The following is a 26,950-nucleotide window of genomic DNA, read 5'->3' as shown; positions in this document are numbered from 1 at the left end:
ATCTCAAATGGCCCCGTAGGGCAACAAGGATGGTTAATTTTGACCGTGCTTATTTGTGCCATAAAATATCGATCCTAACTGGCAGCTATTTGGGCTTTTCTATCTACCGACCTCCAGTTTTTGAACTGCAGCCACTAAATGAAGGGGTTCTGGCCTGAGAAGGCTCTGCATTCCTTCAACTGGATGGGGAGCGGGGACGGTGTCACCGGCGATTTCAAGAATAGGAGGGAATGTTGACCAGGGAGCACCGCTGCGGCCGATCAGAGGAGCAGGAACCGGAGCCCGGGCTGAGTCCGAAAAAAGCCGGATCCGGACGGTGGCTCCGAAACGGCTGTAAGTGGAAGATGGAGGAGCCGGAGGAACCAGCGAACGGTGGGCAGTCGCTGCCCCCGGTTTACATTTACAGTCCCGAGTACGTTAGCATGTGCGACTCCCTGGCCAAAGTCCCGAAACGGGTAAGAAATGTTGGGATGAAAGACCATGGGTTTGGCGGTTTGTTGGCGGGGGGTGGGGGGGGGGGTCGGTGTACGGGAGGACACTAGGAAGCGGAGAGGATATAGGACTAGGGAAAATCTTCAGCAGAAATTTGGGCGGCTGTACCAGGTGATGGGGGAAGTGTTCCCTTAGAGAGTTTCCTGAGACCGCAGAGGGGCGTCCAACGGACAGGTGGGGGTGGGGTAGAGGTGTGGGGGAGGGGATGGCACCGAGGGGATGGTGTCCTTACTGTCAGGAATCCCTGAAATGGAGAGAAGAAGCTGCAGGAGAAAAGCGTTCCATCACCCGGATAAGGCCTGATATCGTTCGCCTTAGCAGTTTAGATACTTTGTATCTGTATTGTCTAAAGTGCTTTGTAACTGTTAAGTAAAAAGAAGCAAAGGGCATTAAAAGTTAGTTCCTTTGTTCAAGATAATGAAGATGATGGGATTTCTCCCGACTTAAACTTTTAAGAGACTATTTGCTATTTTTTTTTCTTTTTTGCTGATGTTTTTAGGCCAGTATGGTACATTCCTTGATTGAGGCATATGCACTGCATAAGCAAATGAGGTAAGTTATGCTTTGAATGGCTTTGATGTTCATAGCCTTCACTTCCTGCTTCACAGGGGGGCTAATCAGAGAGAATGGTCCTTTTTAAAAAGTTTTTTTTTAATTCTTATTTTTTGGTGATTCGCAATATTTGTAATCTACCTGTGATCTAATAAAAGCTATCAGAGAATTAAGAAAACTAAAAAAAAGTGCAAGAAGCAGTTAAGATATAGGACTTTATTGCTGGGAGGGAAAGTATCCTGAGGACAGGTGTTTTGTGGAGGTTTGGGGGTGAGTACATTTGGGTACTAAAACCTATATGATAGAATAAAAGATTTTCAGCTGAGGGTGTTCTGGTTTGGGGTGTTTTTCCCTAAGCCAGATCTGAGGTATGGGTTCCACTTAAGACTTTTAGACATACCATCACCACTACCAAATGTTAACGATGAGCTGAAGACAGTTAAGACCAAAGGAAATTCCTGGAACCAAGGCCAGAACTCAGTACAGTGCTAAGGGCTTCTTTAAAAAACATGAACTTGCTGTTTGTCATTATCAGAGTCAATATTAGAACCCTGACACTGGAGTTCCCATCGTGGCGCAGTGGTTAACGAATCCGACTAGGAACCATGAGGTTGCGGGTTCGGTCCCTGCCCTTGCTCAGTGGGTTAACAATCCGGCGTTGCCGTGAGCTGTGATGTAGGTTGCAGACGCGGCTCGGATCCCGCGTTGCTGTGGCCCTGGCGTAGGTCAGTGGCTACGGCTCCGATTAGACCCCTAGCCTGGGAACCTCCATATGCCGCAGGAGCGGCCCAAGAAATAGCAAAAAGACAAAAAAAAAAAAAAAAAAAAAGAACCCTGACACTTGTGACATTTTCTGACCATTAGGTGAGTGTCAGAATGCTGGCTGGTGTGATATGCTTCATTTATCTCTCAGAAAGTAATGTAATAGACTTTAAAATTTTATCCTATTGTTAATCAAATCATTTATTAAGTACCTTCTTTATGAATAATTTTCAACCATTTCAACCCATATGTTTGGTAAACAGAAAAACTATATGCCTTCCATTAAAGTTACTTAACATTTCAAAAAATTACTTTAAGACAAAGAAGAAATCAAAGCAAAGCAAAACTGTCTATAATTCCCTTGCTGCTAAATAGGGAGGATTTCAGTAAGGATTTGTTAAAGAAGGAAGGATACTAGAAGAGGGAGCACTTAGGTTTGGGAAATATGGTTCAAGAAACTAAAATTTTTATCTTAGTGGGCAGAGTTGTCGCCTATGAGGGCATAGACATTTTCTCAAAGAAGAAGCAAGACTCCTTGGATCCTGTCTCTGTATATTTAATTTTTGAGGCTGAGTCTGCTTGATGAAGGTAGTAGCCTGTATAGCCATATTAATTCACAAGAAACTCAGAGGTATGTTCCCTTTCAGCATAAAAAACAAAAAACAAAAAAAATCACTACTGCCTCCCTGTGGCCTAGGTCATGCTCTTCCAACTTAAATGTGCATGTGAATCACCTTGTTAAAATACAAACTCTAATTCAATAGGTCTGAGGGGAGGCTGAAGTTCTGCCTTTCTAACGAGCTCCCAGGTACTTTGAGTGGTTAGGGCTTGTGAGCTGTAGTAAAGTCAGAAAGAGGATAGGGGAACGAGGCAGCTAGAAGTTAGAGGTGATTAAGCCGTGTTGTCACTCCTGTCACTTCTTGTGAGGAGTTGGTTGAGAGCTTCTGAGTGAAGCCCAGTTCCAACCAGCTTGCACCTTCTCTCCTTATTCTCAGAGGCAGATGTGAGGGACATTTTTGGTTGCCGTTTTTTCTTTTTTTAGGGCTGCACTTGTGGCATATGGAAGTTCCCAGGCTAGGAGTCAAATTGGAGCTTAACAGATAAGGAAACTGAGCTACAGAACAGTCAACTTATCTGAGGTTATAGAGCTGGTAAATACAGAATTAGGGTGGGAACCCAGTTCTCTTGAGTCCAATTTCAAAATTCATGACAGTACAGCTGCCTATTAAAGTAAAAATATAATCGAAAGGATTGCGTGACCCAGTTAGGAACTGATTCAAAGGAAAATATCTCTTTCTACTGGTTCTGTCATGAACGTTGTGGCTCACAGAGTAGAGTTTGTCCAATATCTGATTATTTAATTTAAATATAATTACTCCCTTTTTTTAACCTACCTATATACTCAAGGGAGATATCTATCCTTCACCCGTTTTTAATGGGGTCATCATGTATATGTGAAGAAATGAAGACGGTAGTGCAGTGGAGAAACAGAATGTGTTTATCGCTTCAACCCCCTAGAACCAGAAATTGGGAGTTGTATTTTCTGCTCAGACTGCTGGCTCCTGCTTCCAGCTTCTGGCGTCCTCTGGATCTGACTCACTCACCTCTCTTTGTTCCCTGTTATTAGGATAGTGAAGCCCAAAGTGGCCTCCATGGAAGAGATGGCCACCTTCCATACTGATGCCTATCTGCAGCATCTCCAGAAGGTCAGCCAAGAAGGAGATGATGATCATCCAGACTCCATAGAATATGGACTAGGTAAAGTTCTTTACTGAGCAGTGATGGGAGATAGACAACCTTCATCTATGGATCATAACTACTTAATCTTTTATAACTTACATGATGGTCTTTAATACTTTTATTTATTTATTTATTTATTTATTTTTTTGTCTTTTTCTATTTCTTGGGCCACTCCCATGGCATATGGAGGTTCCCAGGCTAGGGGTCTAATCGGAGCCGTAGCCACCAGCCTACGCCAGAGCCACAGCAACGCAGGATCTGAGCCGCGTCTGCAACCTACACCACAGCTCATGGCAATGCCAGATCATTAACCCACTGAGCAAGGGCAGGGACCAAACCTGCAACCTCATGGTTCCTAGTCGGATTCGTTAACCACTGCGCCACGACGGGAACTCCTGGTCTTTAATACTTTTAAATTAACAACTAATGTTTTAACCACAATATTAAACTATTGGTTTAACCACATTCCCTTAACAAGCAAACCATAGTTGAGCAAAACTGAATGGTTGATCAAATGGAGGAAAACTTTTCAGTTGCTCAGGCTCTAATAGCAGTGCCCAGATCAGGTCTAGTTGTATGTATGCTGATTTAACTGTCCTGTGACAGTTGAGTACAGATATATGTTCTGGCTAAGTTTCACAACTTAGCTCTCATTAAACAGCTGTATTTTGAAAAACCATAAGTGGCCAATAGGATAGTCTAGAGAAACAGCATGACTTAGTAGAACACTGGACTGGAGGTGGGGGTGGGGACTTAAGAGACCAGGGCATCCCAGACCTGGCTTTGTGTTATCATTGATTAGACGTATCACCGCTCAGTCATCGGTTTCTGCATCTATAGGATGTGACTAGTTAATCTTGAAGGTTTAGCCTTTCTAGCTCTAACACTGAAAAATTCCTTCCCCGACATTGAAGATGTTTATTTCTCATTTGGAGCTGATGTTGGCACAGTAGCTCTTTGGTAGGGTATGTTGATTTTATACCTCAACCCATTCCTCCTAATAGCGTACTGGACCCAATTCCAGTGTGTGGAGAGGGGAATTTGCTCCCACAACACCAAACAATGCTCAGGACACCAGCATGGTGTCCTACAATTCAATTCAGTTCTGACACTATCTACCAGGAGACAGCATCAGATTCGACAGGTAAAGTGCTCAGTTCCACAGGGCTGCCCTCCATATCAGACACTAGTTGCATACCCAAGTTGTTACCTGTGCTCTGACTGACAGGCTGCAAATTAGAGGCTCTAACAACCCCCTCCAACTCAGGATGCCAATCGCAAGTCCAAGTTGTTACCTTCTTCTGACCTACTCATTATAAATTAGAACTTCCCATGACCCCCTCCTTGGATTTAATTAATTTGCTAGAGTAGCTCAAAGAACCCAGGAAGCCCATATACATGCTAGATTACCAGTTAAATCATGGGATGTAACTCAGTAACAGCCAGATGGATGAGATCCATAAGGCAAGGTATGGAGAAAGACTACAGAGCTTCCATGCCTTCTCTGGGTGTGCCACTCTCCCTCAAATCTCTGCATGTTCACCAACCCAAAGCTCTTCAAACCCTCTCCTTTTGGGTTTTCAATGGAGGCTTCATTCTGTAGACATGATTGATTAAGCCATTGGCCAATTGGTGATTAAACTTGTTGACAAACAGATATTTTAAACAAACAGGTTGCCAGACATTTCTCCAGCAAAGAGAGTTTATTTGGGATCAGCAGAGAATTATAATTTGGGGTTTGCAACCATGGCAAGCCATGTGCAAGTCCCTGCATAGCAAGGGAAGGAGAACACTTTTATAAAGAGAAGAAAGAAGTTGGGAGGGCTAAAGTGAAAAAAAAAAATTAAAACCAAAACAAAAAACATGGCCTTTCATTGGCTGATTCCTTGCCAGGAAAGAAGAGGAGTCCTTGTTGGACTTGGCTATGGTTTCAGTGTGTGAGAGCTCCCCCTTCTGGTCTCCTGACTATTTAATTGAAGTTTGTTTATTAATTTTTTACAAACTCCAGTTCCTCTCCTCTCACAAAGGAGGTCAGGGGGTGTTACTGGGAGTTCCTATCTCATATGACCAGTCTACTAGCAACTAACCTCCATCCTTAGATGTAGTCCACAAGGTACCTTGTTAATATAACCAAGACACCTTTATAACTCATCATTTAGGAATTCCAAGAATTTTAGGAGCTCTGTGCCAGAAACTAAGAAGAAGACCAAATGTACAGTTCACCCTTAAACAACACATGAGTTAGGGTTATGACCCTGTACATAGTCAAAAATCTGAGTACAACTTATCATCCGCCCTCCAGATCTGCAGTTCCATATCGGCAGACTCGACTAACCACTGATAATATAGTACTATTGAGAAAAATCTGTATATAAATGGGTCTGCTCAGTTCAAACCCATGTTCAAAGATTAACTGTATGTTCCTTACTATAACTCATAGTATTACACCCCTCTTTTTCCAGTTTATCTTTTAATAACCTCTTCTGATGTTTGCCTGAAGGTTATGACTGTCCAGCCACTGAAGGGATATTTGACTATGCAGCAGCTGTAGGAGGGGCTACAATCACAGCTGCCCAGTGCCTGATTGATGGAATGTGCAAAGTAGCGATCAACTGGTCTGGAGGGTGGCATCATGCAAAGAAGTAAGAGAATGACCTTTCTGCTTTCTACCTCTTTTCTTGAGTCAATTTCTTGTTTATGTAAACTCTTATGTTTATTGTGTTGGCATTTATTGAGAGGTGTGTGGGGCACTTTACTAGTCATTCTGAGGAAATACAAGTCAAATTGAAAATGATGACATAATATAGTGGAAAGTGCACCATTGAAAGTCAGGACACTTGGGCTCTGTGCCTAGTTTTTTTTACAGACATGACTGACTGACTTGGACAGATTAGCCTCTCTTGGTCTGTCTCTTCATCAGGAAAATGGGCAGGGCAGAGGATATTAATCTAGATATCTCGACAATTTCTAAATTCTTGTTAAGCTTTTTGGAAACTCCTCTGTCTTCAAGGAACTTATGTTCTAGAAACAGTAACAAAATGAGAATAATTAGGGAGCAAGATCAATTTTGGTACCAATTGAATATATGTATGAGCTGAAGAGATTTAGCAACAGGGAGAAATTAATTGTGGAAGTCTTGGAAGAGGTGAATCTTAGAGGTGGTTCTTGAAAGGAGTGGCAAACAAATGTTTGAAAAGATGGAGAATTGATGAGAATAGATTTAAAACAAAAGGCTGAAGAATCAAAAAGGAGGCATATAGTATCATATACTACCATCTCCAAGCATAGTGGCAACTGAGACTTAGATATTACTCTAAGGAGAAAGCACTTGTGAAACAGCTGTTGGGTGCTACTTGGAGTTAGAGGAAAAATCCTTTTGGAGTTTCATGTTAACATTTCAAACAGCTGTACTCTGTATCTGACAAGGACTGTTGAGCCTTAGTCAGCATTTGACATCTTGCTTAATTTAATATGTCTGTGGTTCTTAGCACACGTTGGAGGAGAAGGATTTTAAAAACCAAATTTATCAATGCTCTGTTAGAGTGAAATGAAGCAGTGGTGGTAGTAATTGCCAATGCACCATTCACATACCATTTGTTCACAATATCTGCCATGATCTTGATACTCCAGTGCTCTGGAGTCTAGAGGCAACAAGCACCCTATTTTTCAGAAAAAAACCTTGAGCACAATTTCAGTGTACACAGGTTAATATAACATGGCAATCTTTTTTATCAAATGAACACATTTTGTGACCAAGGAAATCCTTGAGTAAGTTTACTACTAGAATCTACTACCAAGACGATGGAGCAAAGAGAGGCAGTATTTAGTAATGAGTTTTCCACGGCCTTAAAAACAAAGAGAAACAAACTTGCCTTTTGTTAGTTTTTGGCTCTATTAAAAAATTCAGGAGTTCCCATTGTGGCTCAGCAGGTTAAGCATCCAACATAGTGTTTGTGAGGATGCGGTTTCGATCCCTGCCCTTGCTCAGTGGGTTAAGTATCCAGTGTTGCCACAAACTGCAGCGTAAGTCCATAGATGTGTCTCGGATCTGGTGTTATTGTGGCTGTGGCACAGGCCAGCAGCTGCAGCTCCAATTCGACCCATAGCCTGGGAAATTCCATATGCCACAGGTGTGGCTATAAAAAATTAAAAAAAAAAAATCAAGGAGTTCCCTTGCAGTGCATCAGGGTCAGGATCTGGTGGTGTCACTGCCGTGGCTTGGGTCACTGCTGTGTGGTTCAGGTTCAATCCCTGGCCCAAGAATTTCCATATGCCGCAGGCACTGTCAAAAAAAAAAAAAAAATCAAAATCAAGACAGCTATCTCTAGGAGAAAAAAATGACCCTCCCTCCTTCTAGCTACAGATAAGAGGGATAAAACCAAACCTCTCTGAACCAAGGACTTCTATTCCCTCTCATGTTGAGAAGAAAAGTAGTGTGGTTTTGTGGGAAATGCCTAGTCCTATAAGTTAGATCTCGTTTCTGCATGTGGCAATGGGGTTGCTTATGCAGTCAAATTCACTGCTTAAGGCTAGGACCTCAGTCAGTTTGCAGGGGAATACCCACCTGCCTTCCACTTCTTATCACTGTTTTGCTGCCAAAGGAAGTACACTCTATCTCCAGCCAATTATGGCTGTCTGGGCTGCCTGCCTGTAAGTGTGGGCATAGCCACATGCCAGGATTTTAACTGTTTCAGACAGCTTCAGCTGATTCTACCTGGAAACAGGCATGTCTCTGGTGAATATAAATTACTGAGAGTCTCTAGGGATTGCCCCAATTCAGGTCTAAATTCCAGGAGGTTCTTGGTGAACCTCTCTGCAGATGGACTAGAGGCATTTAGCACACACGCTTAGTGTAGCCAGCATTCATCTATTATAGCCACAACATTTGTTTAAACATCCCCATCCCCAAATACATGCACAGATTCATACATACCATTTATTCATTCAACATGCATTGACTAAGTACCTACATAGTATCAAGTATATTTTTACCATCATTAATAAGCAGAGATATGGAAATTGAAGCATAACACATATTTCCCCTACCAATAAAAAAAAATCTTTATTTAAAAATATCCAGGTGCTGGCAGGATTACAGTGAAATTGGTACACTCTTTTTCAAAACTTTGGAAATGCTAAGCATGGGGGAAATGTACCTGCTGATCCAGTACTATTATTCTTAGCATTCTATTCTAAGGAAATAAACCAATTCTGCCCACAAAAAGTTCATCTCTTAGGGAGTTGTTTTATGGTGCAGCAGTTCAAGGATCTGGCATCACTGCAGTGGCTCAGGTCACTACTGTTGTATGGGTTTGATGCCTGGCCCAGGAACTTCCATATGCCATGGGTGCAGCCAAAAGAAAAAAAGTTTGTCACTTAGAGGTAAGACGACAGCAAGTAATTGCATTTGAAAGCTAAAGAGTAATTTTCAAAGAAAATTCTGCGAAAGAAGAGTGATGAGAGACTAATTCTATTAGATATTAAACATACAAAACTGGAATAAAGAAAACACTGGTACCACCAATATAGGATTAGATAGGTGGTGGTGTAGTACACTCCCCAAAGAGAATGTTCCATATAAGAATTCAGTCTATTGTAGAGGATGTGTTGCAAGTGAATGGAAAGGATTGTTTAGTAAATGATGTTGTGACAGCTTGTAGCATTTATATACTCATTTCCTGTAATAAACTAAAATAAGTGGCAGCTGGATTGATGAGTTAAATATAAAAAAATCAAATTCGAAAAAACTAGAATGAATGAATATCAAGCTTCTAAAGGGGAATAGTTTTCTAAGCTTAGAAAGGAATAGAAAAACTCACAAAGAGAAAAGATCTACATATTTATATAAAATTTTAAAACCAAAATAACTTTTAAAAGTGTCATGGCCATTTCAAAAATAAAATCTGAACACAGACTGGAAAGACATATCTGGAATTCTCCCCATAGCACAGTGGGCTAAGGATCTGGTGTTTTCACTGTTGTGCAGGTTCAACCTCTGGCCCAGGAACTTCCACATACTGCAGGTGTGGTCAAAAAAGAAAAAACAAAGGCATATCTGACATAAATAAGACAAAATGTGATAGGTCTGCTTTTTCTCAGACACTCATACAGTATGATGTAGAAGTAGAAATATGGGCAAAGAACATCAATAGTCAATTTACAAAGGAGTTTTAAGTACAGCTGGAAAACATAGGATAATATTCATCACTACTAGTCAAAGAAATGCAAATTAAAACAACTAGGTAGCCTCTTTCTAAGCCTGTTATTTAACAGAATTGAAAAAAATAATACTCTGTTTGCTAGTTATAGTGTGGTTTTGTTCAACCCCTTAAGAAAACTGTTTGGGGAGTTCTCGTTGTGGCACAGCAGAAATGAATCCAACTAGGAACCATGAGATTGTGGGTTCCATCCCTGGCCTTGCTCAGTGGGTTAAGGATCCAGCATTGCTGTGAGCTGTGGTGTAGGTTGCAGACGCGGCTTGGGTCCAGCATTGCTGTGGCTGTGGCGTAGGCCAGCAGCTATAGCTCTGATTAGACCCCTAGCCTGGGAACTTGCACATGCCGCTAGTGCAGCCCTAAAAAGCAAAAAAAAAAAGAAAAGAAAAGAAAGAAAGAAAAAAAATGGAAATAATATGAATACCTAGCACAAAGGAAGTGATTGAATCCATTCCATGGAATATTATGTTACTATTTTAAATGATGATTATGAAGACTATGGGGGCATTTCAGAAAAATATGGGTTAATAAAAAGCCTGATTCTAAAATTGTATGCACACAGCAGTTACAACTTTGTAAAACATATGCATATTTTTTAAAAAATTAGTGGGAGTGATAATAGTGGTTATGTTAGGGTGGCAGAATTAATGACGTTTCTCTAGCTTTCCAAATTTCTATAATGGGATTTTTTTTTTTTAACTTTTGCAGCTAAAATTTTACCAAAATAAAAAGAGGCCAAAAAAAAATAGTTACAGCAAATATTAACAAAGGGTTAAAATTGTTGGATTTCCCTTCGTGGCGCAGTGGTTAACGAATCTGACTAGGAACCGTGAGGTTGCAGGTTTGATCCCTGGCCTTGCTCAGTGGGTTAAGGATCCAGCGTTGCTATGAGCTGTGGTGTAGGTCGCAGACGCGGCTCAGATCCTGTGTTGCTGTGGCTCCGGCGTAGGCCGGTGGCTACAGCTCCGATTCGACCCCTAGCCTGGCAACCTCCATATGCTGTGGGAGCGGCCCAAGAAAATGGCAAAAAGACTAAATAAATAAATAAATAAATAAATAAATAAATAATAAAATAAGATAAAATTTTTAACTATTCTAATTGATTTTTAAACACTAATATTCAGATAAATGAGCAAAAGGCATGAACAGACAACTCACAAAAGAGAGTAAACAAACATGAAAAAATATTTAGCTTTGTTAGTAATTAGAGGAAGAGAAATTGAAACATTATATATACATGTACATATTTTTCTCCTACCAAATTGGAACTGAAGAAAGATCTTAACTCATAACATCTCTTACTCTTGGTAATCTCTTCTAAGGAAATAAACCAATCCAAAATATGGAAAAGATGTGTAAATGAAAATGGTCATTTCATTCTTACTTATAATAGCCAAGAAGGAGGAGGGAGGAAGACCTAAATGTTCAACAAGAGTAGAATGGTTAGGTTGTATACTGCAACATATCTGCTTGATGGACTATTATGTAACTATTAAAAGTGGTAGTCTGGAAGACCACATAGCAAGAAAAAAAATGCCTATTGTATAATGTTGACATTTCTCTTAAAGGACAGGTAACTACAACATCATACATTCACTCTGATTAGAGTCATGTAAAACATATCTGCATGTGAAAAAAAAGTTTTGGAAGGAAATACAACAAAATGATACCAGTGTCATTGTGAGGATGATAACTGTGATGATGATATATATGTATACACACACATTATACTCTATATATATGTATACACACACGCAGCTTTTTTTCTGTTTCATATATTTTCTCTAATGTGATTATATTACTTGGAGCAAGGTGGGAAGTGGTTATACAGGCATACTAGGTCAGTGTATGCCAGAGTTATAGGCACAAGGTAGTGAAGTGTAGAGAAGAAGGAGTTTGCCTTCCAACTAATGGGGATGGAGAATATCAAGCAGAGGGAATGAAAAAACATGGTAGCAGGAGAGTATAGGGCATTTGGAGAACTACAGGTAGTTAAAACAGGGCCACAATGAGAGCAAATAGAACAAAACCAATTTATAACTAATGGGGATGGAGAATTTCAAGCAGAGGGAATAAAAAAACATGGTAGCAGGAGAGTATGGGACATTTGGAGAACTACAGGTAGTTAAAACAGGGCCACAATGAGAGCAAATAGAACAAAACCAATTTATAAAGGTTTTATAAGCCATGTTGAGGAGCTGGACTTTGTTCTGTGGCCAGTGGGGATTTACCAAAAACTTTTTGAGAGGATGGCAATGTGCCAGTTGGATCTGAGGGAACTGAGACTAGAGGCAGGGAGAAGGCTATTGCCTTATTTAACCAACTATTTATTAAACTGCTAATGAGAAAACAAAGAGGAGGTGCTTATTTGAGTATAGTTAGTACCAGATAAAAAGCCACTTAGTGGATCCATTTAAAAGAGGGACTATGGAGTTCCCATCATGGTGCAGTGGAAATGAACCTAAGAACCATGAGGTTTCAGGTTCGATCCCTGGCCTCGCCCATTGGGTTAAGGATCTGGCATTGCCATGAGCTGTGGTGTAGGTCGCAGATGTGGTTCAGATCTGGCATTGCTGTGGCTGTGGTATAGGCCTGCAGCTGTAGCTCCGATTAGACTCCTAACCTGGGAACCTCCATGTGCTACAGGTGTGGCCCTAAGAAAGGGGGGGGGGGATTAAAATTTTGGAGTAAATAGTAGAAGGGGGCAAGGTTTGATGGGTATGCTAACTTGAATAACTAAAACCTACTAAAATATGTTTATCTTGCCTCGTTTAATAGAAGTGAATGCTAAGTAATTCTTTTTTTTTTTTTTTCGGTCTTTTTAGGGCCGAACCCACGGCATATGGAGGTTCCCGGGCTAGGGGTCCAATCAAAGCTGTAGCTGCCAGCCTACACCATAGCCACAGCAACACTGGATCCTTAATCCACTGAGCGAGTCCAGGGATAGAACCTGCATCCTCATGGATGCTGGTCAGGTTCGCTAACCGCTGAGCCACAATGGGAACTCCGAATGCTAAGTAATTCTTAAAGACTATCAGGGATTGCCTGTTTTTGTTTGGGGCCTAATTTTTCTAACACCAGTGCATTATTTTTCAAAATGGTACATTTCACTTCTACAAGACTTTTGCAGCATGATCATTAATAGGATTGATTCTGCCAAAATATTCAAGGGCTTCATCACTTTTCTGGAGGGTTTCTCCTTAGTTATTTGGTATTTAAATCACTCTCTTTTGAACCACTTTTAAAATCATTACTCTTATTTATTTTTCTCATCTTCAGTTGTAAACTGGTGTACCAGATCCTTGTTGTCAGCTTTGTGTGTTGACTTCATGCTAGCCTGCATCTTTTTGTAATTCTGCTTTGTGATAGATTTGTATGAAATTGTCTGCTTATATAACTGACAAACCATGAGAGGCAAAATGAACAGCTGCACAGGGATTGGTGCTAGTGGTTAAAGGAGTTGATTGTTTGAATGGGGACTGATATAAATGGTCAGTTCATTAGCAAGTGCTTTCTTCCCATGACAGCTTTTGTACCCCTAGGAAATCTCAAAACCTTAGGTATCTTAGCCCTTAGGGGCTAATATAGTAAATTCTCAGTAGTGAGAACTCCCTACATCAGCAAAGAGCTAGTGGCATGTTTTTCACACTGAGGGTAGCAAGTCATTAATGGACAATTATATCAATTTAGTGGACTGCAACCAGCATTTTTTAATATCAAGATGGATTTCATGAAACTTATTCTGGTATATGTTATATGCATTTGTGTATACTAGGTCACAATGTAAAATGTCAAGCCACTGTAGAGTAGAATGACTGTGAACTTTGAAGTAAGACCTAGATGCACATCCAGACTACACCACTTACTAGCCATGTATATGACTTTGGGGTTATTCCAGGAACAGCATGTGCAGAGGCACAGAGGTGTGAAAGCTGAGGGCACTTCCAAGTCTATAATTAAAGCTGAAACTAAGTGCTCCTATAAGCAGGTGGCTGGAGGTAAGGTGGGAGAGACGTGAAAGTTCCTTGTATGCCAAACTAAATAGCTTGGATTTGATCTTCCAGGTCAGTGGTTATTGACCTATTTTAGTCATGGACCCCTCTTAAAATCTAATGAAAGCTGTATAACATTGTCCCTTTGTACATACACAAAATTTTCCTTTTAATTTCAGAAAGTTTAAGGATCTCCTGAAGCCCATGTATGGATCGTATGGATCCTTGGTTAAGAACCTTGTTTTTAAACAGTAAGGAATCACTGAAGGAAATTCTAGCTGGGAAAAGGTAACACGATCAGATTTGCCTTTTAGAAATATGGTTCTGGCTGGTAGATAAATTGGTGTGGTCTGAGGGGGGCAGGTGAATGTTAATATTGAAATCTGTTAGGATCTTACTAGGATAATGATCTATTCAAAAGGAAATAAAAGCTGTGGTGATGACCATAGACAAGGGAATAAATTCAAGAGCCATTTAGCTAAAATAGGTAGGAATGGTAACCAATTTCGTATAAATGATAAGGAAGGAGTGATCTAGAGTTCTTGTGAAGATAACTGAGTGATTGCGTTGCCATTAGCCAAGAAGAGTAGGGGTTGAGAACCACTGGGTCTATAGAGCATCTAATTAAAGATGTTTATCAGAGAGCCGGCAGTGGGGTCCATCTCAGGACTTCTCAACTTTAATCCACATATGAAATAACCAGGGATCTTATTAAAATGCAGATTCTGGGTCAGGCCCGGGTAGGGGTGGGGGGGTGGACTTGAGAATCTGCATTCCTAGTTCCCAGGCAATACTAAGTGCTGCCAGTGTGTGGACTGGACTTAGACTAGCAAGATGGCTCAGGAGAGCCATCTTCACTGAAGATGAAGATTTGGGAGTCAACAACATGGTAAGGTAGTGATTAATCAAAACTAAGGAAACAGATTAAAATAATCTGGAAAGCATGTATAGAATAATACAGGGGAGAAAAATCAAATGAGCCTTGTGGAATGCCAGTGTTTACGGGCAAATAGAAGAAGAAAGGCCTAAAAGTTTGAGTCTTGAGAAGGAATGAATATTCGGAGAGATAGGAAATGAATCAGAAAAAACTTATCACAGAAAGCAAAGATGAACCTCAAGAAGAGTGGCTTTGGAGTTACCTGGTGGCCTAGTGGTTATGGATCCAATGTTGTCACTTCTGTGGTGTGCATTCAGTCCCAGGAACTTGTGCATGGCATGGGCATGGCCAAAAAAAAATGGGTAGGGGGGAGAAGACCAGTTTGGATAGCAGTGTCTGCCACTGCAGAGCATGTATTCTCAACAGGGGTGATACTGTCCCCAAGGGAGCAAAAATTGATTCTTGCCAGGGCTGGCAAGGTGGCAGGGTGGGGGTGTGCAGCAAAAAACTGAGATGTTACATGGTTTATGGTTTTCTAAAGGGTCACAGTACATAAACAGTTGTATAGTACATCTATGCTATTAAAATTTCATGGAGGGGCCAATTAGGAAAAGGTGTCTAAAAAAGACTCCTTGGAGGGAGTGATAATGAAAAAATGCTTGAGAAACAGCTGCAGAGAAGGAAAGTAAGATTTCTCAGTAAGGAGGTTATGGTGAAGAAGATTTCAAAGGATGAAAAGGAGTGTTCCTGGGAGGTGAAGGGCCTTGCAGAAGGCCACAGTCACCTTTACAAAAGCATAGTAAAATAGCCTAGCAGATTTGGGAAACTACATACACTGCTGGAGGATTAGGCTACAAAGTGGACAATGGCAGCAGATGAGGTAGAAAAGTAGGAAATGGGTCATGAAGGGCTTCATATGTATTGGAATCACTCAATTGAAAAATGCAGGTTTCCAGGCCTCAGAGATAGTGATCAGGTAGGTTTGGAGCAGGGTGTATTGGAACCTGCACTTTCAAACTCTAGGGGTGATTCTGATATGCACATTTTGAGAAACCCTACAGTAGGAAATGGGGGGGTGCTGAAAAATTAGGGAGTAACATGGTGAGATTTTTGTTCTAAGACAAAACTGACTGCAGTTATAGAGGATGGGTTGAAGGAGGTGTAGACTAGAGGTCAAGGGTATCAGCAGTCCCACTGACAAGTGGTGAGGACCTGAACTAAGGTGAAGCAATGAGATTCAAACTGAGGCAATCTAATTCTTCAGCCTGTGTGCTTAACCCCTGAATTACCTCAATAAACAGGAGTAGGTGGTGGTGTGCAGCAGAGATTGTACCCAGGGAAATTGGATTCTCAGATTTGGAGATGGAAGTGGAAGCTGGAACTAGAAACAGAGGTGTTGCCAGTATATAAAATGGTAGCACAAACCAGGAAAATTGTGGGATGACTTAGGGGAAAGGCAGAGTAAGAAAAAGAAAATAGACCCTTGAACGCCAGGAAATACCAATATGTAATGAACAGGTATAAGAAGAAGCCCCAGTGTATTCAGCTGAAAAGCAGCAATCAAGCCTAGCCAGCTAATCAAAATAGAACAGAACCATGGAATCCTAAGGGAGCAGAAGAATTTAAAGAAGAAAAGAGCTTTCAACAGTGTCACATGCTATGGAGTGATCAATACAGAGCAGTACTAAAGTGTTAGTCATATTTGGTTGGCAATTAAACACTAATGACCTTGGTAAGAGAACCTTCTGGAAAGTGATGGGAATACAAACTGTTGAGGAGTGAGTTGGAACTGAAAAAATGGGCAAGAAAGGAACATTAATCTGTCCAAAAGTTCAAATGAGAAAGAAAGGAAAGAGGAGGGGCCAAGGAAAGTAAGGGTTGAGGGCTGAATTGTTGCATTTGTTCTAAGAGTTCATTTATAGACTGAAAGGAAAATACTGGAAGTATGAGAAGGATAAGAAATGGAGCAAAGTGTCAGATGAAGTAAGAGAGGATGGGATGAATGGCTTTGGGAGGAGGAAACCCATGTCTTCTGAAGCCAGGGCAAAAGAAGTCAAGAAGAGTACAACAGAGAAGCGTGTAGGTTGCCTACTAGTGGAACCAAGGGAGGGCTGGCCCCATGGCCTCTACTTTCTTGGTGAAATGACTCTTGCCCTCTTGAGTCACTTGCCCACAGGCCTCTTTGAATCCTTTGATTCTGCCTTTTTTTTTTTTTTTTTTTTTTTGTCTTTTTTTTTAGGGCCTCACCCATGGCATATGGAGGTTCCCAGGCTAGAGGTCGAATCGGAGCTGTAGCTGCCAGCCTACGCCACAGCCACAGCAACACCAGATCCGAGCCATGTCTGCGACTTATACCACAGCTCACAGCAACACTGGATCCTTAACCCACTGAGCGAGGCCAGGGATTAAACCCGCATCTTCATGGATGCTAGTCAGATTCGTTTCTACTAAGCCACTGTGGGAACTCCCTGATTCTGCTTTTTGTAGTCAGTCTCTTAGGAGCCAGCTTGAGCTATCCAGATCCTTTAAACTAGGAGTCATTCTTCCATGTAAACATGTGCTAGGAGGTATTAATACTCAACACAGGACAGTGACTCCTAACCTCCAGAATTTGCTAAGATCGCATTATCTTTGTCCACTTTGACTGGCTGTTCCTCATCATTGCCTCTTCTGGTGTCTCTTACCCTGTTTGACTCTGAATCACAGCTGCCGATATTTTCCTTTATCTCATTCTGATAATCCATTTAAGACCTACATCCATCTCTAGCTCAACCTGCCCTTCTTCCTCCCACAATTCTGTTATTTGCCATCTTATCCCACAACATTTGAGCCTTCCACCCGGTGACAGGGGATCTGTGCTAGCTGGGCCCCCTCTGTCCTACTTCCAGCTAGGAGAGGAAAGATTATTGTTGTGGAATGACATTGGTTTCTGGGACTTCCACCTGGGGGTCAGTGAATGGTAGAGCCATGCAATTCTTTCTTGTGTCTTGATAAATTCTACAAGTTCTACAGCTGTTACTGTCCAGCTGGCTGTTATGGTCAAAACTCTAGAGTTCTGTTCTCAAGAGCTCCAGTTAGGCACAGATAGTGTGCGTGACAGTGGATTGCATTCCAACTCCAGTTCCCCCAAAGCACTCTATGCACAGTATAACCTGTGAATCAAGTAGCCAGACCTCCTCCTCTGCCGACACCGCTCCGCCTCCAGCCTTTCCAAACCAGTAGATGACTACATGAAAACGCAAGCCTGCATTCACTGTCAGCCACATCGCCTCATCACTAAGGCAGGCTCCTCCTTGAGCCATGGCATGCATGTCCTTATCACTTCCTCCTCGCACCCGTTCCATCCTGGCACCTGTAGAACTGGCCCCTCATGAGACAAAATAAACAAATCTTTCCCAATACATATCCAACCCTAAGACATCAGCCCTTCCATGAGAAGACTGCTTGGCCAGCAAGCAAAGTAGAAACCAGCTAAGATGCGTTTTGTCCCTATGGCATCCTCTAGCCTTTTGGGGATGAGCTGTGTTCTGGTAGAACTAGGAAAGGGAGTTCCCGTTGTGGTTTAGTGGCAATGAACCCAGCTAGTATCCATGAGGACACGGGTTCAATCCCTGGCCTTGCTCAGTGGGTTAAGGATCTGGTGTTGCCATGAGCTGTGTAGGTAGCAGACGTGGCTTGGATCTAGCGTTGCTGTGGCTGTGGTGTGGGCTGGCAGCTACCAGCTTCGATTTGACCCCTCGCCTGGGAACTTCCATGTGCCACAGGTGTGGCCCTTAAAAAAAAGCAAAAAAGAAAAAGAAGAAAGATCTAGGGAAGATGGACCATCGCAGTAGTTTAGTGCTGCACAGAGAATTCCAGCTCCATCAATTACTAGCCATAAAACCCTCTGTGCCTCAGTAGCCTCAGTTGTAAATTGGAGATAATAATAGTACCTACCTTATAGGGTGATAGGGCTTAAATCTGCTAATTGCACTAAAGAGCTTGGCACACAGTACGTGTTTGACAAATTCATGTATCGTATCCAGACTGGGTTACACTCAGGGGGTCTTAGGTAGCCTCTCAGGCAAGTCCCTGGTCCAGCAGGTCCCACTGCCTGGCCAGCTGAAGTCAGCCCCGGTCCGGTTTGCCACTTCCCCTTTGCCCATAAGCTGCTTCTGGCTGAGAGTTGGCGGTTATTGGCTTTGAGACTCAGGCCCTTGGCTTTGTCAGATTTTCACTGTCAGCATTCCTTTACCCTGATCCTCCCAAACATCACATAGACTTCCCTGTTTGACTCACCCCTCCACTGCTGGTCCAGCCCATATCCCTAAGGGAGATGAAGATACTCCCCACCAGGAGACAGAGGGACCACCCCTTATTGTCAAGGGTGACTGTGCAGTAGTACTGATACCCAGAACTTTCCTTATTCCTAAGAAGCATGTGCTCTCTGAGTCTAATATCAAGGTCTTCTATAAACTAAAAACTCTGGACTGCAGCTTGCAGTAAGTTTCATCAAATCCTCCATCTCTTCCACATTGGCCCCAAGACCCTTTCTGAAAATAAAAAGAAGAGGAGTTCCCATCATGGCGCAGCAGAAATGAATCCGACTAGGAACCATGAGGTTGCAGGTTCAATCCCTGGCCTCGCTCAGTGGGTTAAAGATCTGGCGTTGCTGTAGTGCGGGTCGCAGACACACCTCGGATCCAGCTGTGGCTGTGACATAGGCCAGCAGCTGTAGCTCCGATCCCACCCCTAGCCTGGGAGGCTCCATATGCCGCAAGTGCGGCCCTAAAAAGACAGACAGACAGACAGACAGACAGATAGATAGATACATAGATAGCAGGGAGTCTTCTTGTCCAGATTATTCCATCCTCAGCATAATCACTATTCAAAATCCTTTCTGTTAACCTGGAACCTTCTAACTCAATTCCATGAGGCGCTGGCCCTCCCAGAGCCATCTATTCCTTAGGGGCACCTACAACCTCATCTAGATCAAGGAAGGTGATGAGTGGAAGATTCCTGTGAGGTGCCCCTGCTTTCTTCCAGCAAATGAGATCACACACCACCTCCTAGAATAGTTATGTACCTGGGCAATATTTTGATAAATCCTCTTGACCAAACTTCACAGAATCTCTGAGCTACATGGCAGTTGAATGATTACAGAAGCACTATCCCCGGGCCAAGCCCCAAAATGTGAAAGTGGTGTTTCTGGACAGAGTTTACATAGTGCTGGATAAGATATAAATTTTTCTGAAACGAAGTCCTCTAGGATGATTGAAGACATCAGCAATCCCTTTGTTGATGCTACCAGCAATTCATCTACTACCCCTGCGTCTTTATTTCCTCAGTATCCTCTCTCCTTAAGAAAAAGGAATGTGGTTCCTAGACACCAAAAATGACCTTCCAATAGCTGAAGACCTTCCACCCCAGCCCTGGCCTGTACCGTCAGCTAATGCCTTCACCATCCAGGCATGGGCCTGTGGGTGGGGGACGGGGATGATGAGTGGGGGGTGTTGTCCAGGAGGACCTGAGTACTTTTCATTTCTATCCCTGTACCCACATCTGCAGGAAGTTGGCCCTAAGCAAAGTCAGTTACCACAAGTCAGAATAAGAGCTCTTAGTGATCAAGGCCACCTTCAAGACAGGGCAATACTTCTTTTGAGAGGGACAAACAGTTTGTGATCATGACTAATTGTTACAGCCCAGAGCAGCCAGGGCAGACTTGTAAACCCAACCTATACCAGGCGAGTAGACCCTTCCCAAAGCACTCACTCTGTTGCAGAATTAAGAATATCAAGGGGCAGTGGAAATGGGTTCCAGCCTGAGAATGCCATGGCCATTTACCCCAGCCACAGCATGGGGAGCAGGCAGGTACATGCATAGAAGATCCAGGTCCATCCTGGGGTAGCCCAGAGATTTCTGTTGTTCCAAGGTACCCCATTCTATTAGGACCAAGGGTTGCCTGTGCCTGTGGGTACCCCTCCAACAGTCCAACACAGCCTATTCAAACTTGAGTATGATTTCATGGAGTATATTTCGTAGTGTGGCCCACAGAATACCTGCGTCTTAATCCTAAAATGAAGATTTCTAAATCAGACCCTCTAGGAGTAAAGCCCAAAAATATTCTCTCTCTCTCTCTCTCTTTAAACCAGTGCCTCCCAGGTGATTTTGATGCACAGCATAGGTTGAGAACTCTTGGTCTAAGGGTTCCTCTGCTAGTTGCCCCATACCTGACCTAACCTCTGATGTAACTCTGTGATTCCTACAGCTGTGATAAAGACAGACTAAGGTAACCTTAAGGCCCTTAGGACATTATCCTAATGAATGTCAGTGGAGATTTTTCCTCCTTCCCCATCTGTAACACCTTCTTACTGGTAGATTCCTTTCCCTGTTACCCCAATTCACACCAGCCATTGCTGCCCCTGTATCTAAAAGACCTTCCACTTCCACAAGTTCCATAGACATCTGCTCTCTAACTGCAGCTTCCAGTTCATACACTAGCTTTGAAGAATTCAATTCAAAATCCTCTCCCACATTTCCCTCTCTACCATACCACTTCCAGCAGACAGCCTTCCAGGCAATATGGATTAACCAGGTCCTAGCAGAGCAGCACTACTGCGACACCCCCAATACGTAATGCAGTTGGTTTTCTGCCCCCAGCCAGCTCGGAATTCATTTTTAATCCATCATACCTCTGCATCCAGACCTCTTCCCCTTATGGCATTGTTTCCAGCCCACTCTTGTCCTGGCTAGTTGCTGGAACCACTGACATCCCTGAGACTGGCCAATACCTTGGCCATTAAGTATGGACTCCCCAAGGGCACATTCAGTTAGCTTTCACCATACAACATGGCAGAGGGGTGAAGACCAGGGACTCTGAAGTCACACTGCCCGGGTTTGAATGCCAGTACTGCCACTTTCTATGTGACCTTGAACAACAAACTCTGTTCCTTGATTTCCTCACCTATAAAATGGAGATAATAATAGTACCTAACTCACAAAGCAGTTGTATTACATGAACTAATGTGTGTAGAGAACATAGATTAATATATGGCACATACTAAACACCAGAAAATATTTGCTGTTGAATGGTATATGAACTACACTAACTGTATCATTCAGGTGTGACTTCCTTTTGGCACAGGACCAACTGTACCATGCCAGAAATTGAAGGACTCTTACCTAGAAATCTTTGAAGTGAAATTTAGACATCCGCCCACACACCTCCTACCTCAGCAGCTCCTAGAACTCCATGCCCTTCCTATTCTGTGATCACTCATGCAGTCTTGCTACCCCCAGTGCGCTTGTCTATCTTGTACCCTGCAATTAGCCCCAGCAACCTAAAGCTGAGAGACCAGCTTCATCATGAAAGGGTGTTAGCTTTCCAGCAGCATCATGGTTCTCCCACTGTCTGATTCACTGGAAGGGAATACATGGGGGTTGAGGGCGGCCCACCCAAGGCAGCCTTGGTGTCTTAATCCTATTATAGGTATACTTTCCAGGCTCAACCTCAGCATTCTCTCTCAGGTGCAATCCTGGTGTTTGCTTTCAGGTCCAGGTACCAGGATGGGAAGTCAATGACACTCTTACTTATGCCCTGCCCCTTGCTTTGCCCACCTCCACCTCCTGACCCCAGACCCACTAGACCCTTTTACCTAGTCTCACTAGTAAAGGAAAAGATCAGACCTCTATGCTTAGAAACCAGGGTAGAAATCTTTTTTTTTTTTTTTTTTTTTTTTGTCTTTTGTCTGTTGTTGTTGTTGCTATCTCTTGGGCCGCTTCCACGGCATATGGAGGTTCCCAGGCTAGGGGTTGAATCGGAGCTGTAGCCACCGGCCTACGCCAGAGCCACAGCAACGCGGGATCCGAGCCGCGTCTGCAACCTACACCACAGCTCACCGCAACGCCGGATCGTTAACCCACTGAGCAAGGGCAGGGACCGAACCCGCAACCTCATGGTTCCTAGTCGGATTCGTTAACCGCTGCGCCACCACGGGAACTCCGTGGGGTAGAAATCTTGAAAGCAGGAACAGAGGTGGTGACAGTGGATGTGAAAAGGAAGGAGAGCACTTGAGAGTGATTTTAGAGGCATAACTGACAGAATGTGATAGTCAGCTGTTGAGGATAAGGCAAGGGGAAACATCAAAGACACACAGTTTCTTGCCTAAATAGGATGCAGTATTATTAATAAGATTGAAATTGGTACACCAAAAAAACATCCAGAGATGTCAAGGGATTTGTGACAGGAAGATCTAAATGGATAAATGGATAGTTAGGTAGGAGATGGTAGAAAGTAGATTGGTTGGTGGGTGTCTGGTTGACATCCCAAACATGTCCAAATGCTAACTCCTAACCCTTATCCCCACCCCCAGCCCCACTCACATGGCAGCCCTACTCTTCCTGTTGTTGAAACCAAACATATTGGAATCATCTTTGACTCCTCCTTTCACACCCCAAATTCAATCTGTTTTTTTTTTTTTAAAAATTCCATATTCAAAATATTTCTAGAATCTGACCACTTCTCACCACCTCCCACACTGTAACCCTAGTCCAATCTGCCATCATCTTTCTCTGGGACTACTGCAACCACCTCCCAACCAGCATTTCTGCTTCTGGCCTTGCCCCTGTTTGGTCTGTCCTCCACATAGTGGACATAGTAATCCTGTTAAAACAGATCCTATCACTCCTCTGTTCAAAACACTGCCTTGACCCTCTGTTTCACTCTGAGTAAAAGCCAAAGACCCCACCACAGCATACAAAGCCCTGAGCAGTCCTCCCTCCCCACCCCTCCACCCCGCCACTGCCAGAATTACTCTTTTCCTCACTGTTATCTGGCCATTGGACTCCTTGTGTTCCTTGAACATACCAGCCATGTTCCCATTTCCAGGCCTTTGCCCTTCCTGTTCCCACTGCCTGAAATAATCTTCCCAGTTATGCCCTTCACCTCCTTCAAGTCTTTGCTTAAATATCACTTTCTCAGTAAGGCCTTCCCTAACCATGTGTTTAAATTTGCACTGCCAAAAAGCCTCCCATTGTCCTTCCTCATTTCTATCGTTCTCCATACTATTGACCACCTAAAAACTTATTTTTCTTATTCATTATTTATTTCATGCCTTACACCCCCTCCTAATAGAACATAAGCTTCATAGGAGGTAAGAGTTTTTATTTGTTTTATTCATTACTATAGCTTCACTGCTTAGAATTCTGCCTGGCACATAGAAAATTCAATAAAGTTTTGTTGGGTGAATGAGTGTGAAAGTTGGAATGGATGAGCTGAGAGTTGAGTGTGAAACATTGATTCCCAACCCTCTGGGGGAGTGACCCTCATGGTACTTCCAGTTGACTTATGGAATGTCAAAATTTTTGGAAAATAAAGAATAAAGTTATTTAAATTGGAAAGATGAATTAGTGCCTTCTCAGCAGGCTTTCAATAGATAATTGTTAAATAAATCAATGGTGATATCTTAAGAGATGAAATTATCAGAACCAGGAGAAGGGGGGGAGGGAGGGAAAAGGGAGAGAGAAGAGAGACAAGGGAAGAGGTGATTCCACATGGCAGTCAGAGGTTTGAGTGTTCACAAAGTCAAATAAGCAGTCAATACGTCATTGTTCCAGCATATTGAATATGACTAAACTGTGGGTTATATAAGCTTTGCTTTTTAACCAAGAGCCCACTAGAGGGAGTGCGCGGTTAAATCAAGAATGTTCTCTGCTTGATGAAATTCTCTTAACGTCATCCACATTTCTATTTATTGATCTGATGTTCGTCTAAATTGTTTCATCAGTTCGAAGTGTTCTCTTAAGCTAATTTCTTTCATCATCCCAGTATCTGGTTCAAAATAGGTCTTCAATAAATATTTATAGTTTGAATGAAAGAATGAATATTTAGAATCAAGAGACTCTCACCTTAAAATTTGTGTTTTACTAATTAACCAGTCACTCTTTCCATTAAGAAACTGTCCTTCAGTGTTCGTAACCTGGCTGATGAATATAGCATCCATGGTCCTTGGTGCTTAAAGAAGCCCTAGGCAGGAAGAGGGCAGGAGTCTGACTCGGAGTTTGTGTGCTTTATCTGTGTAGTGCCTGAACTAGAAGTCACTAAAGGCCAGGCTGCCTCTGCTCCTACACCCAGCTCCTCTCTGCATCAGGAGGGGCTGGCAGCTGATGGAAGATGCAGGTCCCCCAGGCTGGCTTGCCCCCCCCCACCTCATCCCCCAGTTAGTTCAACTTCTGAAAATGGGGATTTCACTGCTTTTGAAACCTGTAGCCTAACGTGGGTTTTAGAGGTGTAGGGTTGTTGGGATGAAGAAAGTTAAATAAGCTTTGCTTGCTATCTTAATGATCAACTGTTCCCATTAAAACTCTCTGAAGGGATTTGGGGTGCCTGCATTTACAGCTTTCTGAGGGATCACTGTGGGGAGTATGGAGTCCTTGTCCTGTTGTCATCTGATGGAGGAAGTCTCCGAGTGCCCTTGATTCAGGCCCATGGCTAGGCCCTCAAAGCCTAAGAAATATAGTACATTTTTAATAAACTTTTTTTTTAAGAATAGTTTTTGATTTACAGAAAAATTGAGCAGAAAGTAGAGTTTCCATGTACCCCATACCCAGTTTCTCCTATTATTAACATCTTACATGAATAGAATACATTTGTTATTTGTTTATTTATTTGTTTGGCTGTACCTATAACATGTGAAAGTTTCTGGGCCAGGGATTGAACCCAGTGGTGACAACACAGGATCCTTAACCCACTAGGTCACCAGGGAACTCTAATACATTTGTTAATATTAATGAACTGATATTGATATGATTCATAGTTTATTCACACTTTGTTATTTTTTGCCGAATGTCCTTCTTCTGTCCCAGGACCCCATGAAGGATACATTTTGTTGTCATGTCTCCTTAGGCTCCCCTAGACTGTGACATTTTCTCAGGCTTTCCTTGTTTTTGATGACCTGGACAAGTTTTGAGTAGAAGTGCTAGAAGTAATATTCAGTAGTATATATTTTTCAGTCTGTTTTATACATTTTAATGTTTTTCAGTCTATTTAAAGGCATCATTTCAAATAGCCTGAGACATGTAGGCTGTGTTTATTGTTCTTTTAAGCACCAATTTTTATAACAAATCTGAATAATTCCTGAAGCTGGTCCTTGCTAGAGCAGGGCAAGTATCTACAGCACTGGTGAATTTTTCTGAAACTGTGTGCACTTTGAGTAAGTCTTTCAATCTATTGTCCATGCTCACCAAACCCTTGCTGGTCTCATCTTTTCTCAGAAAACTTAAAAGAAAATTGAAGGTGCAAATTCAAAGTGTGTATCTAGAATTAACTGGTCTGACTTGCTCTATTTTTCTATACTTGATCTTAGCCAAAAGGCCAAGAAGCGATGACTTGCTATTTCTTCCTACTGTCTGAACTGTAGTGAGAGGCTTGTTCTCAGTTTTTCTGATTAAAAATAAGGACCAAGAATTCTGTGAGAAAAAAGAGGAAGGACTGAAAGTTAGATAGAGCCACATAGCTTTATCTTAATTTTCTACCTCAACTCGTCTTTAATATAAACTGTATTATCACTGAATTATCATTGAGTTTATTATTAAGATAAAACTCAGCTTTATATTTTTTCCATTATGTTTTCAAATATTTAATCCCACTACCCACACAGATTCTTATACAATCAATACCACTAAATTTAGTTGGAGTGCTAGTAAGCTACATTCACTTCCTAGCTAGTCTTTGCTAGAATTGGGTGGATTTTTCTTCTGAGAATCTTTCTTTTCCATGCCTTTTGTGTATTGTCTTTGGACTTTAGTAAGAAAATGGCTCTTTAAACTCTCTGGAGGCTGGGGGCAAATCAAGGTAAAGTGTAAATTGAGAGGAATTGAAATCACTAATCTTGCCTGATGTACTTTAATATAACAGTAATTATAGATCATACAAGGTGGATTGAGTCAAGTTGTAATTATGGACTTTATTCCAGACAACTAATAAAACTTCTCTAGGAGATTATTAGAATTTCCCCTAAGAGGTATCTCGAAGGTTGTTAAGGTCTCATTAATGCTTTGACCAGGAATTCCTTTCTATGTATTTCCTATAGGAGAGATATATACCTGTAAAGAAGGTGCCCCAATTAACTTTAGAGACTTCTGTTTGCCCTTCAAGGCTTATTTCATATAAACAATATCAATGTTTACTAAAAATTTCTCAGAATTGCATGCTAGCTGTAGGAAATGTGATGTAAATAGTTGGAATTCAAACATTTTACATGGAATAAAATTAATTATTGGGAGGGACAGTACAAATTATGAAACTTTTCAAATTATTCAGGTAAAGGTTTTTCCCACCATAT

The 26,950-nt window shown here is 42.1% G+C and overlaps 1 protein-coding gene and 1 long non-coding RNA gene across 4 annotated transcripts in view; both read left to right on the top strand.

Annotated features, from left to right (window-relative positions):
* The window catches only part of HDAC8 (histone deacetylase 8), a 240,213-nt gene continuing 213,263 nt past the window's right edge, over nucleotides 1-26,950 (top strand). For all 3 annotated transcript variants that reach the window (XR_014835616.1, XM_085008426.1, XM_021080459.1), the window contains exons 1-4: nucleotides 1-455; nucleotides 992-1,044; nucleotides 3,434-3,564; nucleotides 6,047-6,188. Coding sequence is in view for 2 of the 3 variants with exons in the window: in XM_085008426.1 (XP_084864552.1) it covers nucleotides 231-455; nucleotides 992-1,044; nucleotides 3,434-3,564; nucleotides 6,047-6,188 (551 nt within the window). In the remaining variant the exon portion in view is untranslated. The remainder of the gene's footprint in view (nucleotides 456-991; nucleotides 1,045-3,433; nucleotides 3,565-6,046; nucleotides 6,189-26,950) is intronic.
* On the top strand, nucleotides 19,238-23,083 carry LOC146394650 (uncharacterized). The gene is made up of 2 exons (XR_014835619.1): nucleotides 19,238-22,315; nucleotides 22,622-23,083. It is a non-coding gene; the product is annotated as an uncharacterized LOC146394650 (long non-coding RNA).

The sequence above is a fragment of the Sus scrofa genome, chromosome X (assembly GCF_054392235.1).
Source record: "Sus scrofa isolate SSC_HxYL_T2T_F1_AM1 chromosome X, Sscrofa_HxYL_maternal_Yorkshire_Landrace_v2.0, whole genome shotgun sequence".
Taxonomy (NCBI): domain Eukaryota; kingdom Metazoa; phylum Chordata; class Mammalia; order Artiodactyla; family Suidae; genus Sus; species Sus scrofa.
This window is presented reverse-complemented; position numbering and strand designations above follow the sequence as displayed.